Source organism: Panthera onca, chromosome B4 (genome assembly GCF_046562875.1).
Source record: "Panthera onca isolate mPanOnc1 chromosome B4, mPanOnc1 haplotype 2, whole genome shotgun sequence".
Classification (NCBI taxonomy): domain Eukaryota; kingdom Metazoa; phylum Chordata; class Mammalia; order Carnivora; family Felidae; genus Panthera; species Panthera onca.
In genome coordinates, this window is record NC_138345.1 from 109,946,385 (window position 1) to 109,961,293 (window position 14,909).

Below are 14,909 nucleotides of genomic sequence, written 5' to 3' on the forward strand. Positions count from 1 at the left end.
TTACATATATACATTATACATCCTCATACGTGTATACACGTATACATTACCAATGCACATTCATTATTGGAGCAGTTCTGTAGTTAGAGGCAATATTTAATGGTTTCTGTCTCATTACAAAGGTATAATTATTTGTCATTACTAGAGAACTATATGTTTCAGCATTATTCTATGTTTTACACTAGTTTAATCCATGTAAAAAATGAGCAATGTATTGTTTTTCTAGGATATTTATATTTATTTTAAGGTGTAAAATTTAACTTCATGGCCCACAGGGCTTCTAAGAATCTTTAGTAGAAAATCCCCACATTTATTAGCTTCCCGGATTGCTGTCTACACATTCATTCAGGTATCAACTATATATCCTAAATGGCAAGAATAATGAGGTATACATAAAGGATACCTTGTGTCCCATTAGAGAAACACATATGGACAAATAAATCAGCATGGCAACATATTACAGTATAAGAAAATACATTACAGCATAAGACAAAAATACACATCCTAGAAAGTTAAAGTACTTTTCAGCTTCACACAAATAGTAATGATACAACATGAAGTCTGCACAAATGAGTTAATCTAAGAGCAATTCTTACTTGAAGCCGATAATGATCATTTTCCTTTTTTAATTGGTCCATTATATTATCTGTCTGATGTACAATAGCTTTCATCCTGTTATACTCATCAGTCATCTTTTCCATCTCCTGTACAGACTCTTCTAGATTTTTTCTCATTTCTTGATTCTGAACTTCAATTTTTTCATTAGCTTCTGTTAAAGTCTAATAAAGTTAAAAACGTAATAGTTAACTTAAGAAACTGAAATTTAAACTAAATTAAAGTTAAACAGAGTCTTAACTGTCTGCTGGAGAGCAGAGAATTCTTTCCACTTGATCTACTAGATCCAGAGAATTCTTTCTACTAGGTCTGTAATACCAATTGTTTTTGACCAATTAAATTAAATATAAAGCAAATTCCACCTAAAAAAGTTTAGTTCTTCTTAAGCAATGCCCAAAATAGGCATATAAAATGAATGAATTTGCAACATTTGTAACTTCAAAGATATAATTTATTTCACGTTTACAAATGCATAGTTGAAGATTTCTACTAAAGGATTTAAATGTAGGACCAAACACTAGATTTACATTATAACAAGATTAAAATTTTACAAGAATCATTGCCTTGAAATGACTTCTATTTTACCTGAATTTCATCCAGATATTGGACAAGTTCATAGTTTTTTTTAGACAACTGTGATCGGTAGTCACTGTCTTCTCCTCTTCTTGACAAAAGTGTTTCTTTTTGAGAATCTATTTGTTTCTGATAGTCAACAATATCCTGACGAAGTTGCTCATTCTGGAAGAAGACCAAATACAGTATTTTCTATTAAGAAACTATCCAGAGAAACAAAAATTTCACCCTCTAAATAGGGATCTCAAAACAGATCTTGAAATTCCCAAGGTATCACCACCCTTGAAGTCTCACCTTTTTCTTTAGACGTTTGTTCTCCAGAAAAGAACAGGAAAAATGTAATTAGAAACGAGAAAGGAAATATATAATTAAAAAACAAGCATTAGAAATTAAAACCAAAATGAGAAATTATAGGAGAATGAGATATTATTTTGGATGATCAAAAAAAGCAAGAATACTCATAATCAACCAAAACAAAGAATATTTTGATTATGTTAAAAAGATAAGAACTCCTATAAGGGTAAACAATGCATAAATATTATTTGGCTCAAAAGAGCCAAATAATAAAGAACTTTTAAGATTTCATGAAAAAACAAAACATTTAAAAGAACAGTAGGTAAAAGAAGAGCGGTAAGACAGAAATCCAGTTGTACAGTCAGTTAGCAAACAAAGAATGGCTTATAAAACAAAGCAAAATTTACCCACGTAAAGTAAGAGATGAATACAGTACTTGACGGCTTCAACTCTCATTTTCTATTTCCCTGAGACAAATTCATATCATAAAATCAGCCAGCTTGAAAACATTATTAGAAGAATCCAGTTCTAGTTAGAGTATAAATTTACGAAAACTTTTTTAACAAGTATCTTTGTTGAACTGCCACAACTACTAAAATTTTTTACCAACCTCTCTTCTTAATTTGCTGTTTTCATTCTCTGCCTCCTCATTTCGAAGAGCCAACTAAAATAGCAAAAAAAAAAAAAAAAAGAAGATTAATAATAATAAAATTCAGCAGTGATTCAATATAAAACCAGGCTTTCAGCCGATCAATTTAAATTTGAAATCCTCTCTAATGAAGTAGAGAATGATTAACTGTTAAGGATTTCACGTTGATCCAAGACATGAACAATAATCCAAAATTTGGGAAATCTAAGGACTGGGAAAAGTAAAACAGGTTAAGTTTAAAAGCTTCAATAATCAAACTAAAACCAAAACTCTAACCAAAGTTTTGTAGACAGATTATCCACCCCCACTCCTGCCAAAATCTAATAAACAGTAATTTTCTGTCCAAAATCTTTAGCATTTTGCAGTTCTTCTATGTCAGGTCTAGAATATTCTGTGTTCTGTTGAGCATTAAATTACTTAGAAATATAAGGCAGTACAACATAATGGTTAAAAAGAAGCAATCTGAAATCAGACTGGCCCAAGTTTATATTCTTCGTCCACCAATTTCTAGTACAATATGAACAAATCATTTACCATCTCTTAAATTCAATTTTTCCGTTTCATATGTTGATGTAAAAATTAAGTATATTGTATATAAAGTCATCAGCACAATGCTCAGTGCATGAAATAACAAAAAAAATTATGGAGTGTTCCTTCTCCTTATATAGATGATTTCAGTTATGACTCTTTTTGTTTCCCAAAACAAATATTATAACCATTATCATAGATTTTTTTCATCCGTTGTCCAAACCCCAGCCCTCTTATGACCTTTCACTTTTCTGCTTTTGCCTCTTATTCAAGGAAAAAATAAAATATCAGTGGTTTGCAATTATAATACATTTAAAAGTCTATAATAAATAACCAAATCAGTATGTGAACCTTGATGGAACCTTGGATATTGGGTGGAGGACTGTGAAGGGCATTATTAGGCCAATAGAAAAAAATATGTTTATAGACTAGATAGTAGAGTATTGAATAAATATTAAATTTCCTGCATATGGTAATTATATAGTGGTTATTTTGGGGAATACACTTTTTAGGAGAGACATGCTGAAATATTTCAGTGTGAAGTATCATCTTATCTGCAGTCAACTCTTAACTGACGCAGCAAAGAGAAAGAGAGGGAGATATGTGTTTACAAAGATACTGACAGAAGGGCACCTAGGTGGCTCAGTCCATTGGGAGTCTGACTTTGGCTCAGGTCATGATCTCACAGTTTGTGGGTTTGAGCCCCACATCAGGCTCTGTGTTGAGAGCTCAGAGCCTGGAGCCTGCTTTGGATTCTGTGTCTCCCTCTCTCTCCTCCTCCCCTGCTTGTGTTCTGTCTCTGTCTCTCAAAAATAAACGTTCAAAAAAGATTTTTTCTTAAAACAAAGAAACTGACAGGTAAAATAAATGTGGTAAAATTTTGATAATTGGGGAATCTATATGAAGAGTATATGCATGTTTATTTGATAGTTTTCAAAATAAAAAGGTTAGAGAAAGTTTATAACAAAATGCAAAATGTTACACAAATTTGAGGAGTTTACCTACTACTACTACTACTATCATCATCACCATCATCATCATCCTTATCATCATCATCAGCTAGGAGGTAAGAAACAGTCCCATCGTTTATGAATTGGAAAATTTTAACAAGGACAGAGATGTAAAGAACACTGAAGCATTTAACACTACTCATGCTCCTTTCTCTTAGTTTGTCAAACATCACATTTTTTATTTTTGTCCTTTCTAAAGTGTTGTTCCTTGAAGCACCTCTTCCTATTCATTAGACATTTCTCAGAGATCGCCTTACAGTCATTTCTATGGTTTCAATATCTATGTCGATAACTCACAAATCATCATCCACACTTTCTTTCATGAATTCCAAATCCATAGATCTCTTTTGTGAATATGCCCACTGGGACCTTGGACTCAACATGTATAAAAGTGAAAACTAATTGCACACCTTCTAAACCCCTCCTGCATCCCTCCTTAGTGGGGCCCCTCTCCTTTCCTCCCTCTTGTCTGACAATCAATCATTCACTACATCCAATTACACCTACCTCTCTAAACTAAGTGTCTCCAGCCCTTAATCCCTTGAGTTATGACTTTAATTAGTCCATCATTGGCACCTGCCTGAATTACCACACCTGTCTCCTTACTATTCCTAATCCCCTTCAATCCACTCTCTCTAAAGCTGAATAAATTTCAAAAATACAGATCTCATCATGATATTCTTGGATTCAAAATTCTTCATTGGTTCCTTTTAGGAAAAGGAGCAAATTCCTTAGAAACTGACCTGTGCTGATCTCTCCAGAGGATCACAAATGTTTGAACTAGGAAGGCAGGATAGTATAGTGGTTTAGAACACAGACTCACTGAGTAAGTTTGGATTTAAATCCTGGTCTTACAACTTATTATTTCTGTAATCATGGACAATTACTTAATCTTTCTGTGCCTCAGTTTCCTCATCTATAGCATGGGGAAATGTTACCTATCTTATATGATAAGTCTGAAATGAATAACAAATGAGTGCATATAAGGTAACTGGCAATTAGTAAGGATTCTATACTAGCTATTTTACTTATATTTCAGCCAGAATGAGTAACTGTAGTTCCCTGAATTCACCATGCCATCTCTTCCCTCTAGATCTTAGCAAATGCTGTATCTTCAGCCCAGAATGCCATTTCTTTAACCACCAAGGCCATCCCATTCCCTTGCCAGACTAACTCCTACTTCAGTCTTAGTTTACAAATCACTTCCTGAACCTCAAGATTGATTTAGATATCCCACCCCAGAGTATCATCCATGTTACATTTGTTATTGACAATGAATATCAAGAAGCATAATATTATTGCCCTAACTGTCTCTGGCAAGCTGTGAATACTCAATAATAACTGAATGACTGGTTAAGGGCAAAGAAGAAATTGCCAACAACTCATACTCATATTCCATCTCAAAGAATCTAGCAACTAGAATGGTATACAGCCTATGTATTCAAGCTCTCTGTGTATGTACCTATGAATAAAGATAGTAGTCTAAGAAGAATGGACAAGGTAGTTGTGATTCACTAAGGGTATGTGGTATGAATGGCAAAAAAGTTGACTAATACATGGGCTAGACAGAAGAACAATGGTCTAGAAAACGACAAACATCCCAACAAGCAATTCCATTACTGTAGATCATAGGTTAAATCCCTTATGATTATTTTTTTTAACACTTATTTTTGAGACACAAAGACAGAGACAAAGCATGAGTGGGGGAGGGGCAGAGAGAGAATGGGGAGACACAGAATCTGAAGCAGGCTCCAGGTTCTGAGCTGTCAGCACAGAGCTGGATGCGCGGCTCAAACCCACGAACTGTGAGATCATGACCTGAGCCAAAGTTGGATGCTTAACCGACTGAGTCACCCAGGTGCCCCCAAATCCTTTATGATTATTAAGAAAGCCATAGGTCTATTACGTTTTACTGAGTCAACTAAACAGACAATCCTCTAAGAACTTATTTCTAATCTTTAGGCGCCATTAATCCATACTTTTTCCACTACAACAAGTGTATAAATAGCTCACTCTTATATGAATCTTCTAAATTATATAAGAAAATGGATACAGCAAGAATAGGGATGTTTTTCCTTACAAATAAATTTATAACAGATTCTTTTAAATAGCAACATCACCTTATAATCATTGTTGTTTATTTAAAATTTACCACCTTCGGGGCGCCTGGGTGGCTCAGTCGGTTGAGCGGCCGACTTCGGCTCAGGTCATGATCTCGTGGTCCGTGAGTTCGAGCCCCGTGTCGGGCTCTGTGCTGACAGCTCAGAGCCTGGAGCCTGTTTCAGATTCTGTGTCTCCCTCTCTCTGACCCTCCCCTGTTCATGCTCTGTCTCTCCCTCTCTCAAAAATAAATAAAAAACGTTAAAAAAATTTTTTTTTAATTTACCACCTTCTATTTCTAAGAGAACAATGGACAAAATAAGATTCTCAGGATGTAATACACCATTCACTTAAAGGACACAAAGGTAGAGAAAGCTTCTGAGAATCTGGGATGGGACAGTTACCACACTTGGGCAGCAGATTTTGTATAAGTTGACTGACAGGTGAGGCAAATTAGGAAACATGTTGTTTTCCGACAGGAATTTACAAATTCATCTGCCAAAAATTTTGCCCTCAAACTAAATTTAAGTGTACACTGCATGAATTATCTTATAAATAACAAGGAATAACCTAAAAGGTAATGACTATATTTGTATAAATGATGAAATATTATGATTTAAAATATGCATTGATTTACAAAATGTTGGCATTAACACAACTTAAGAACCTTTACTTTTTTATGGATAGCTATTTATTGCATAAAGTTGAGGTACTCTTGAAGACAAGGAATTTGATTTAAAGATGTGATGACAACATGAACAGTGATGTAAAACCGTAGAGATAAGTATACAGTACATCAATTCTCACATAAAACATACTGATACTTACCACTATAAAATGCATAATCAGGTGTTTTTACGTAACTTAAATGGTTAAGATTCATTGAAAAAATGTTCCTTACTTGTTCATTAACTTTCTTCTCTTTCTCCAACTCCTTTTCCATGTCCTCCAATTCTCTATCTTTTTGTTCCAATTGCTTTTCAAGTTGGCGAATTTCATCACGTAAAAACCGAGTGTCACGACCACCTGCAGATTGCTGAGCCATCTTAAATTAAACCAAAACTATAAATCAATCTCATTATAATTGGAGAATCAACAACAAACTGACTTTAAATTTGTATTATAATCAGCACCAGATGTTTAAAATCATGTTAGCTTAAGAACCTGTTTTTAAAACTGTTAATTTGAGCTTTAGTTTGCAGACTGGCAAGCCCTTAAACTTTTTCTGAGCCACCCACAGCTACAAATGGACTGTCAATCATTCAGGCTCTATTATAACCACTGAGCCACAGACCCCAGACTAAACCACACAGGCAGAGAACACAGGCAATGAGCTATGAAGGCTTCTCCTGAGCATCAGAACTCTGAAACCAGGCTACAACTCACCAGGGCCTCCACCCAGTCGCTGACCTCTGTTGCTCTTAACCTGCCCTTTCCCTAAGACTCTCTTTAGACCATTGCTGTCTAACAGGACTTTCTAGGATAATGGAAATGTTCTCTGCACAGTAGAGTACTACAGCCACTACCTACATGTGGCTTTGAGCACTTGAAATGTGGCTACTGCAACTACAGAACTGAATTTTTAATTTTAATTGTAATGAATTTAAGTTTAAATAGCCATTTGCAAATAACCACAAGTGATTAGTGTTACTGTACTAGATTGGCCTAGACTAAGGTCATCTTTAAAATCTTGTGCCAGATTGGGCACCTGGCTGGCTTAGTAAGTAGGGCATTCAACTCTTGATCTCATGGTCATGAGTTTGAGCCTCACATTAGGGGTAGTTTACTTTAAAAAAAAAAAAAAAATCTTATGGCAAATTAAATCCATTTCACTTCATGTTCCTGTTATTTGGACTCATAGTCCAAAACATCCTTTTGTCATCTACCTGTCTCACATTCATCTCTTTACAATACAGTTGTCTTAATCCTATATAATACTTTTCTCACTTTTTTCCTCCTTCAGAAAACCTTCCATTGTGCTCTCAAAAATCAAGATAAATTTTTTATACCCCCAGCCCTTTTACTGAATCATACTCTCCATCTCCCTGCCTTAGGTCCAATTTGGTTCCTTTAATATACTAATTCCTTTGGAAGTCTTTTAATTGGGAGATGCTCATTCTTTCACATCCCATAGACCTTAGGGTCAAGACATGGTGTTGATTTACCTCAACCTGCAACTTCCAAGCTATCCTTCCTCCACCATTTTGTGAAAATTCCAGCTGCTTTGAATTCCACATGATATCCAGTTATCTAATCCCTACCTACTCAGGGTAGTAGCAAACTACTAACTTCCCAACTGTTCCCTCTCAAAATTCATTGAGAATTTTTGGCACATGGCTCCTAGTCTTCCACAAAAAGCCCCACTAAGCAGTTTCCACATCCATATAACTCTCATTCTGGTCTCTCTCTCACTCTTTTTTTTTTTTTTTTTTACATGCTTCTTGAATTCACTATAGCCTCCCACTTTCATGCCCACACCAGAACATTGTGCCAGCAGAAACATTCTCTCATGATTCCTAGTATGCCTGCCCTCTGACCTCACAGGACCCTCTAATCCCTGGACTCCTCTCTAACCTCTCCCACCAATCAAATCTTGATTTCTTTACCCATCAGCTGAGATTTCATAATCATCACATCAACCACTTTCTTACTAGTATCTCCCACTCCCACAGCCCTATCCTTCCATTCCACAGCAGGTACCTGGCTAAACACCAACAGAATGAATCCAACTTCAGAATTAATTTAGTAAGTATTAACTGAGAGTGGCTGATATTCTTCTAGGAGATGGATATACAGTAGGGGATAAAAAATAACTCCTCCCAGTTCACAGTTAATAAGTAAAAGAATCAGGATTTGAACTCAAATCATCTGACTCTATATCTCCTAATCTCCACTTCATTCTCCATTATTTTTGAAGCTTAATCTTCCTTAAAATTTGACCATATATCTTCCCCTCTTATTTTTAGCAATCCCTCCAATCTCTCCACTTCCAGGTACTAAACCTACAAACATAAAAGCTTCTATACACATCCATTCTTCCTATTAAAAAGGTCTTTTCTCCCTTTTAAAGGCTAATTTTTGTAGCACATTCCTTCCCACATTCTCAGGAATTTCAATGTCTTGGTTCCTTAACACTACATTCATATTTTGGCTCTTAGCTTTCTCAAAAGCTACTTCTTCTGCCATATCCTTCTGTCACTATTCCTCAAATTCCCATATGCCTCCATGCCAGCTCAGTTATTAGTAATCTTCTGTATAACCCTCTAGTCTGTAAACTTCAGGTTATTTAATGTTTTTATTTTGTTCACAACTGAATGCTCAATTCTTAGAATTTAAGGTATGTAATAAATATATAATATATGTTGAACAATTAATTATGAACACAATATCACTCTTGTGATTTTCCAGACAACAGAAAATTGTAAAAGTATTAATTCAAAGTAATGAAATTAACAATTACACCCTAGGGAAATACAAAAGGACATACCTCCAGTTCATTTTCCAGTTTCATTACTTTAGTTTTTAATTGATTTTCTATTAAAAAAAAAGTTTCAATTGGTCAGATTTATCTCAAAACAAACTTTTACATAAATTTCAATAAAGTAATAAAATTATTTTTAAAGACTCCATCATGATTGTAATAAGGTACATAAGAGAAAGTAACTTCTATACCTCATCCATAAAACAGGAGTTCTACACATGTCTTTCAAAGTAAGTTGGGAATACACACATTTTATAGAATATGTTAAATGGAGTCCCCTATTGGACACTATGATAAACTTCTTCCAGGGCATTACCGAATTTTGCTTGTTCTTCTCCAGCTTTTTCAACTTCCTCCAAAGCTAGTTCTACTTCTTGAGCTTTCATCTAAACATTTAAAAAGAAAAGTTATTTCAATATGCCTTTACAAAAGCACTGAAAACAAGGACTTTGTTTCATTTGCTTTCCTAGTATTTAATGCCTTCAGTACCTGGGATATGGAGATTTTCAGTAAATGTCTGTTGAATAGATGACTTTCTTATTTAAGGATATGACAGCTTCAAAATATCTTTGATTCCTCTTTTTCTCCTCAATCTCATACGTGGTAATGTAACTTTTCTAATGTTCTAATTTTTCCGTAATGTTTTCTACTATCTTTTCCTATTCCAATTGTCATTATTCTAGTCCAGAATCTTATGTTTAACCTCCTTCACAACGTTCTGTCTAAACAACTTCAACTCCCTTCATTCTGTCCTTTTAACATACCTAGTTTAGCCTTCCTAAGGAATACTTTTGAATCAATCAATTGTGGCTCAAAAATCCTAACAGCTCCTCATAGGCAATAGCATAAAATACACTTAGACTACTGTAAACTATACCCAACATTTATTTTCGCTACAATTTACTATTAACTTTCTGCACCTGTCTCCTCAAATGTAAAGAATAAGCACATTTTCTAGTCCCAGTTTTTATTTAGGGTGATTTCTACCTGCAGTATACTCATCGGTCTTTGCCCTTTATGAGGCCTCTCACACCAAAATCTCTCCCCCTCCTAACAAATCCCTACAGAAGTCATTCATAGTTTTCATTCTGACTTCAGAATTATGTTAACATAATTAACAAAGGACCTCCGTATGTTATTTTTAAACACCCCCATCCTGTTTCCCTTATACATTCTTCTAGGAACTTTAGAGCAGAAACTAGCAATGTTTTTCACACTAAAATCCTCAATCCACATTTGAAGCAATCTCATTTTCAGTGATCTTGGTGCTTTCATAAAGATTAACTTATTTAAGAACAGTTCCTTAAACGTCCTCTAATAGTCAAAACCATTGTTAAAACCCACAGCATACAAACCTTCATTAGTGATTGAGTAATTCTGAAAAGGTGTATCACATTTTCTTGACTTGCATGTTTTAGCTCACTTATTTCCACCTAAGTAAAGAGAAAGCAACTATTTTATATTTTATAACCCTTAGGCAAAATATGAGAACTCTTCCATTTGTGACATTCATTGATTTCGTGGACAACTTAATCATAGTTGTGCGTGTATGTACACACACAACTATGTATTGTTTATCAGTTAAGCACCTTGGATAAGGAAACCAGTAAATTATCTGCCAATTCTTCTTGACGAGGCAGGTCATCTGGGTCAACTTTTATTATTTCTTTCCAGTTTATATTAGGTGGCATCGTGAAATCTTTCACTGCGCTTTACCTTCTGTAACAAAACAGGTGGGTATTAGCATTTTCAATGTAAACAACATTACTGTTTTTGTAGATTACATCATTATAACTCTAAGATGTTAGCAAAGAGCAATGGCTCCTTAATTGTATGACGGATATACATATATACAGATATATATAGCCTTGATCAAAATTACAGCTGGCACAAACCAGCAGATGCTGCACCAGCTGAATAAACTACAAGTTCCCTTCCTAAGACTCATCTAGATAAGAACTAAGGTTCTGCGTCTCCTCCTCTACGCCCCCCCTTACCACTAGAGGCGCTCGAATATCTAATGGTGCCAAGCGCGGGGCTGCCTGGAAGGCTGAAAATGAATCCTGATCCGGAGAAGCAGGAACTGGGGGTAAAAAGGGTGCGGAAACGGCTGAAATGGGCGCAGGTAGGCCGAGGAAACCAGGGCCGAAGCTAGAAGACAAATGGGTCGCCAACCAAAGACTACGGAGCAGGGAAGCTAGGCTGTTACATACGGGCCCTGAGGCTTAAAGAACCTGCTTGGAAAGAAACTGGCTGCTCCCTCTCACCAAAATCCACCCACCTAACCAAGGATGGCAACCAGCAGCGTCCCCTCATCTGCCGCACGGACCAAGCTTGGTCCCGCCGCTACGCCCGACCGCTCCACAGCGCGCTTCCACCGGGTCTCTGGATCCCGCCAACTGGTCCAGTGCAATCAAGAGCGGCAGCGGCTGCTAGGCGACACCATTCCCCACCCAGCTAAAGACGGAACAAGGCCCCGGATGCGAGGGGAGCCTACATTTCACGACCTTGGGTGATGCTTTGCGTTTAGATTCTCCTGCAAGGTCCCTTGTACTCTCTGTTAAAGACTGGGAGAAGGTGAGGGATGAGGACTCCAAATCCCAGAGTGCAGTTCTGCGTGCAATATTTGTGCATGCTGGGAAATGAAGTCTCTGAGATGTGGAGGTAGGCCGTTCCCGGCGTGCAATGCGGGAGGCTGCGACGGTGCTGGGGTGGTGGGGGAACGACCCGGAGGCGGGAGGCGCAGTGGCTGAGGCGCGTGTGCGCCGGTGACCAGAATTAGATAGACCATGACTGTGCCTTCGGTGGCGTCACTCGCTGGGCCGCTTTTCCTGAGATTTCCCTAAGCCGTCTCCTGGTGGAACTGCTCCCAGGTGAGGTCGGGCTACGGGTCAGCGGCGGGGGAGGAGTTGAGGGGAGCGGTCCCGGCTTAACGAAGCTCGTGCTTTGGGGCGGAAGGACTCGCTCCAGGTCTGAAGAGGTGGGAAGCACCCTTCTCCTTAGGGGTTTGCAAACGTTCCCCGGGTGGTGCCCTCTGTAAGAAGAAAAAGTTTTAGTTTTCTTTGCTCTCAGAATCCATTCAGTATAGTGGAGTGGGGCCGCGCCGCCAAGATCGTGATTTCGGGGTGAGTAAAGAATCGAGAAAAGGACACATTCTTTTCTGTCCGCCTTACCTGTAGCACCGTAGCCTTCGTGGATCGGAGGACCTGAAGGTTGAGGTACTGGCATAGAGTGAAGGCTCCAGAGAGGGGAGTTCAGAATTTGTCCAGGCTACTGCTGGGGTGGAGAGAGAAGGGCCTCAGTATTCACCAGCCCGGAAACTGTCACTTGCTTGGTTACCGAAGATGCCCTTATATGAAAGTGTTCTCAGGTGTTTACAGTTCTTTTGGACAAAGTTTCCCCATCCTGCTGCGCTCAGCCATTCTGAAATATACTAGTAGGTAACTTTCTGAAAAAGCCTTAAACTTGAAATGACATTTTCAACTGTTTGGACCATTGCCTCTTACAGTTATCTTCTTTTTAGGACTTTTTCTTAATTGTAATTGATATATTTTCCTTCTGAAAATATACAGATTTTTTTCCAAACCACGTGTTTGGGTAAAATAGCTCAGTAAAAAATAAAAACATACCGATTTCGTAAGATACAAATCTGATGAATGTCTTTAAAATGTAGGAATGATGATTTTGTTGTATCCTTTACGGAGATTATATGCCACATAAAGTTCATTATCTTTTTCACATGCTTACATTACATCCCCAGAACCTGCGTACCTTGTAACTCTAAGTTTTACCTTTTGACTAGTCTGTTCTTTGTTTCAATGAGTTCGTTTTTGTTTTTTGGTTGTTTTGGTTTTTGTTGTTGTTGTTGTTGCTGTTGTTTTAGATTGCACATGTTAGATCATACGGTATTTGTCTTTTTCCGTCTGACTTATTTCACTTAGCATAATGCTCCCAGGGTCCTTCCATGTTGTCCCAAATTGCAAGATTTCATTCTTTTCATGGCTGAGTAATGTTTCATTGTATGTATATACCACATTTTCTTGATTCATCTGCCAGTGGTCACTTAAGGTATTTCCACGTCTTGGCTATTGTAAATAATTCTGCAATGGATATGGAGGGTATCTGCAATGGATATCTCATCTAGATAGTGGTTTCATTTGCTTCGGATGTATATCCAGAAGTGTAATTGCTTGATAATATGGTAGTTCTGTTTTAAATCGTGAGTGACCTCCTGGCTGTTTTCCATAGAGGCTGCACTGGTTTACATTCCCACCAACAGTGTGCGAGGGTTCTCTCTTCTCCACATCCTTGACCACAGTTGTTATCTTTTGTCTTCATGATGACAGTAAACTGACAGGTGTGCGGTGGTGTCTCAGGGTTTTGATTTGCATTTTCCTGCTGTAGTGATATTGAGCACCTTTTCATGTACCTGTTGGCCATTTGTAAGTCTTTGGAAGAAGTTCTTTTGTTTTTTCGTTTGTTTAAATGTTTATTTTTGATAGAAAGAATGGGAGAGGGGCAAAGAGAAGAAGACAGAGAATCCCAAGCAGGCTCTGCCCTGACAAAAAAAAAAAAAAGAAAAAAAAAAGAAACTCTGGGCTCAAACTCACGCACCTGTGAGGTCAAGACCTGAGCTGGAATCAAGAGTTGGACTCTTAACTGACTGAGCCACCCAGGTGCCTATGCCTGTTTTTAAATCAGATTCTTTTGTTTTTTTTGCTGTTGAGCTGTTTAAGTTCCTTACATATTTCAGATACTAATCCTTTATCAGATGTATGATTTGCAGGTATTTTCTCCCATTCCATAAGTTGCCTTTTCATTTTGTTAATAGTTTGGTGTGCAGAAGCTTTTTAGTTTAATGTTGTCCCACTTGTTTATTTTTCCTTTTTGCTTTTGGTTTCAAATCCAAAAAAAAAAAAAAATCATTGTCAAGGTCAGTGTCGAGGAGCTTACCTTTATGTTTACTTCTAGGAGTTTTATAGTTTCGGGTCTTACATTCAAGTCTTTAATCCATTTTGTATTGATTTTTGTGAGTACTGTAAGATTATGCACTTTCATTCTTTCACATGTGGCTCTCCAGTTTTCCCAACACCAGTTATTAGACTCTTTCTTCCTTACGTATTTTTGGTCCTTTGTTCATTTCTGGGCTGTCTTGTTCCATTAATCTATATATTTTATGGAAATGCCATAACTATACAAATGCCAACACTATAACTTTGTCACACTATCTCACTTACTCTTCATCACAGTCCAGTGGAGTAGGTGCCTATATTGTCCTCATTTTCCAACTAAGTTAAAAAACTTAAGCTTGGAGAAGTTAAGTACTGTGCTTAAATAGTGTGATATTGGGCATGGATCTTTCTGGCTGGAGAACATTCTCTTGACTGCCATACTACCTCCTCAGGCATGCTGGGACCAGTATCTGTGGAGTGCTTCTTCTTCAGTCTTGCTGTCTGTAGTAAATATCACATTCTAATGATGTAACTTTGTTTACTCAAGAATTTGAATTACGTTTTTCATGTTCAGTTTTTAATTCATAATTTAGCAAGGAAGAGATGAGATCTAATCATGTGCTTAAAACTGCATATTTATTTTCGTGGAATCTGATTTTTCTGTAGCACCTTGTTTTTTTTCTTGTTTTTCATTCATTATCACTATT

The 14,909-nt window shown here is 37.0% G+C and overlaps 2 protein-coding genes across 6 annotated transcripts in view; one reads left to right on the top strand and one right to left on the bottom strand.

Annotated features, from left to right (window-relative positions):
- Positions 1-11,794, bottom strand: part of CEP290 (centrosomal protein 290) — a 90,975-nt gene extending 79,181 nt beyond the window's left edge. Inside the window, exons 1-10 of one of the 3 annotated variants that reach the window (XR_013556694.2) lie at positions 11,532-11,794; positions 10,840-10,969; positions 10,606-10,683; positions 9,567-9,636; positions 9,257-9,303; positions 6,671-6,814; positions 2,093-2,146; positions 1,483-1,503; positions 1,201-1,353; positions 597-779 (exon numbers count right to left, since the gene is read on the bottom strand). Coding sequence is in view for 1 of the 3 variants with exons in the window: in XM_078449630.2 (XP_078305756.2) it covers positions 597-779; positions 1,201-1,353; positions 1,483-1,503; positions 2,093-2,146; positions 6,671-6,814; positions 9,257-9,303; positions 9,567-9,636; positions 10,606-10,683; positions 10,840-10,941 (852 nt within the window). In the remaining 2 variants the exon portion in view is untranslated. The remainder of the gene's footprint in view (positions 1-596; positions 780-1,200; positions 1,354-1,482; positions 1,504-2,092; positions 2,147-6,670; positions 6,815-9,256; positions 9,304-9,566; positions 9,637-10,605; positions 10,684-10,839; positions 10,970-11,531) is intronic. The other 2 variants (XM_078449630.2, XR_013556695.2) reach the window with 2 other exon arrangements.
- A 148-nt stretch (positions 11,795-11,942) lies between these two features.
- TMTC3 (transmembrane O-mannosyltransferase targeting cadherins 3) overlaps positions 11,943-14,909 on the top strand; it is a 62,333-nt gene continuing 59,366 nt past the window's right edge. For 2 of the 3 annotated variants that reach the window (XR_013556696.2, XM_078449631.2), the window contains exon 1: positions 11,943-12,123. The gene's annotated coding sequence lies outside the window, so the exon portion shown is untranslated. Of the gene's footprint in view, positions 12,124-12,153; positions 12,376-14,909 lie in introns of those variants that run through there. The other variant, XM_078449632.2, reaches the window with a different exon arrangement.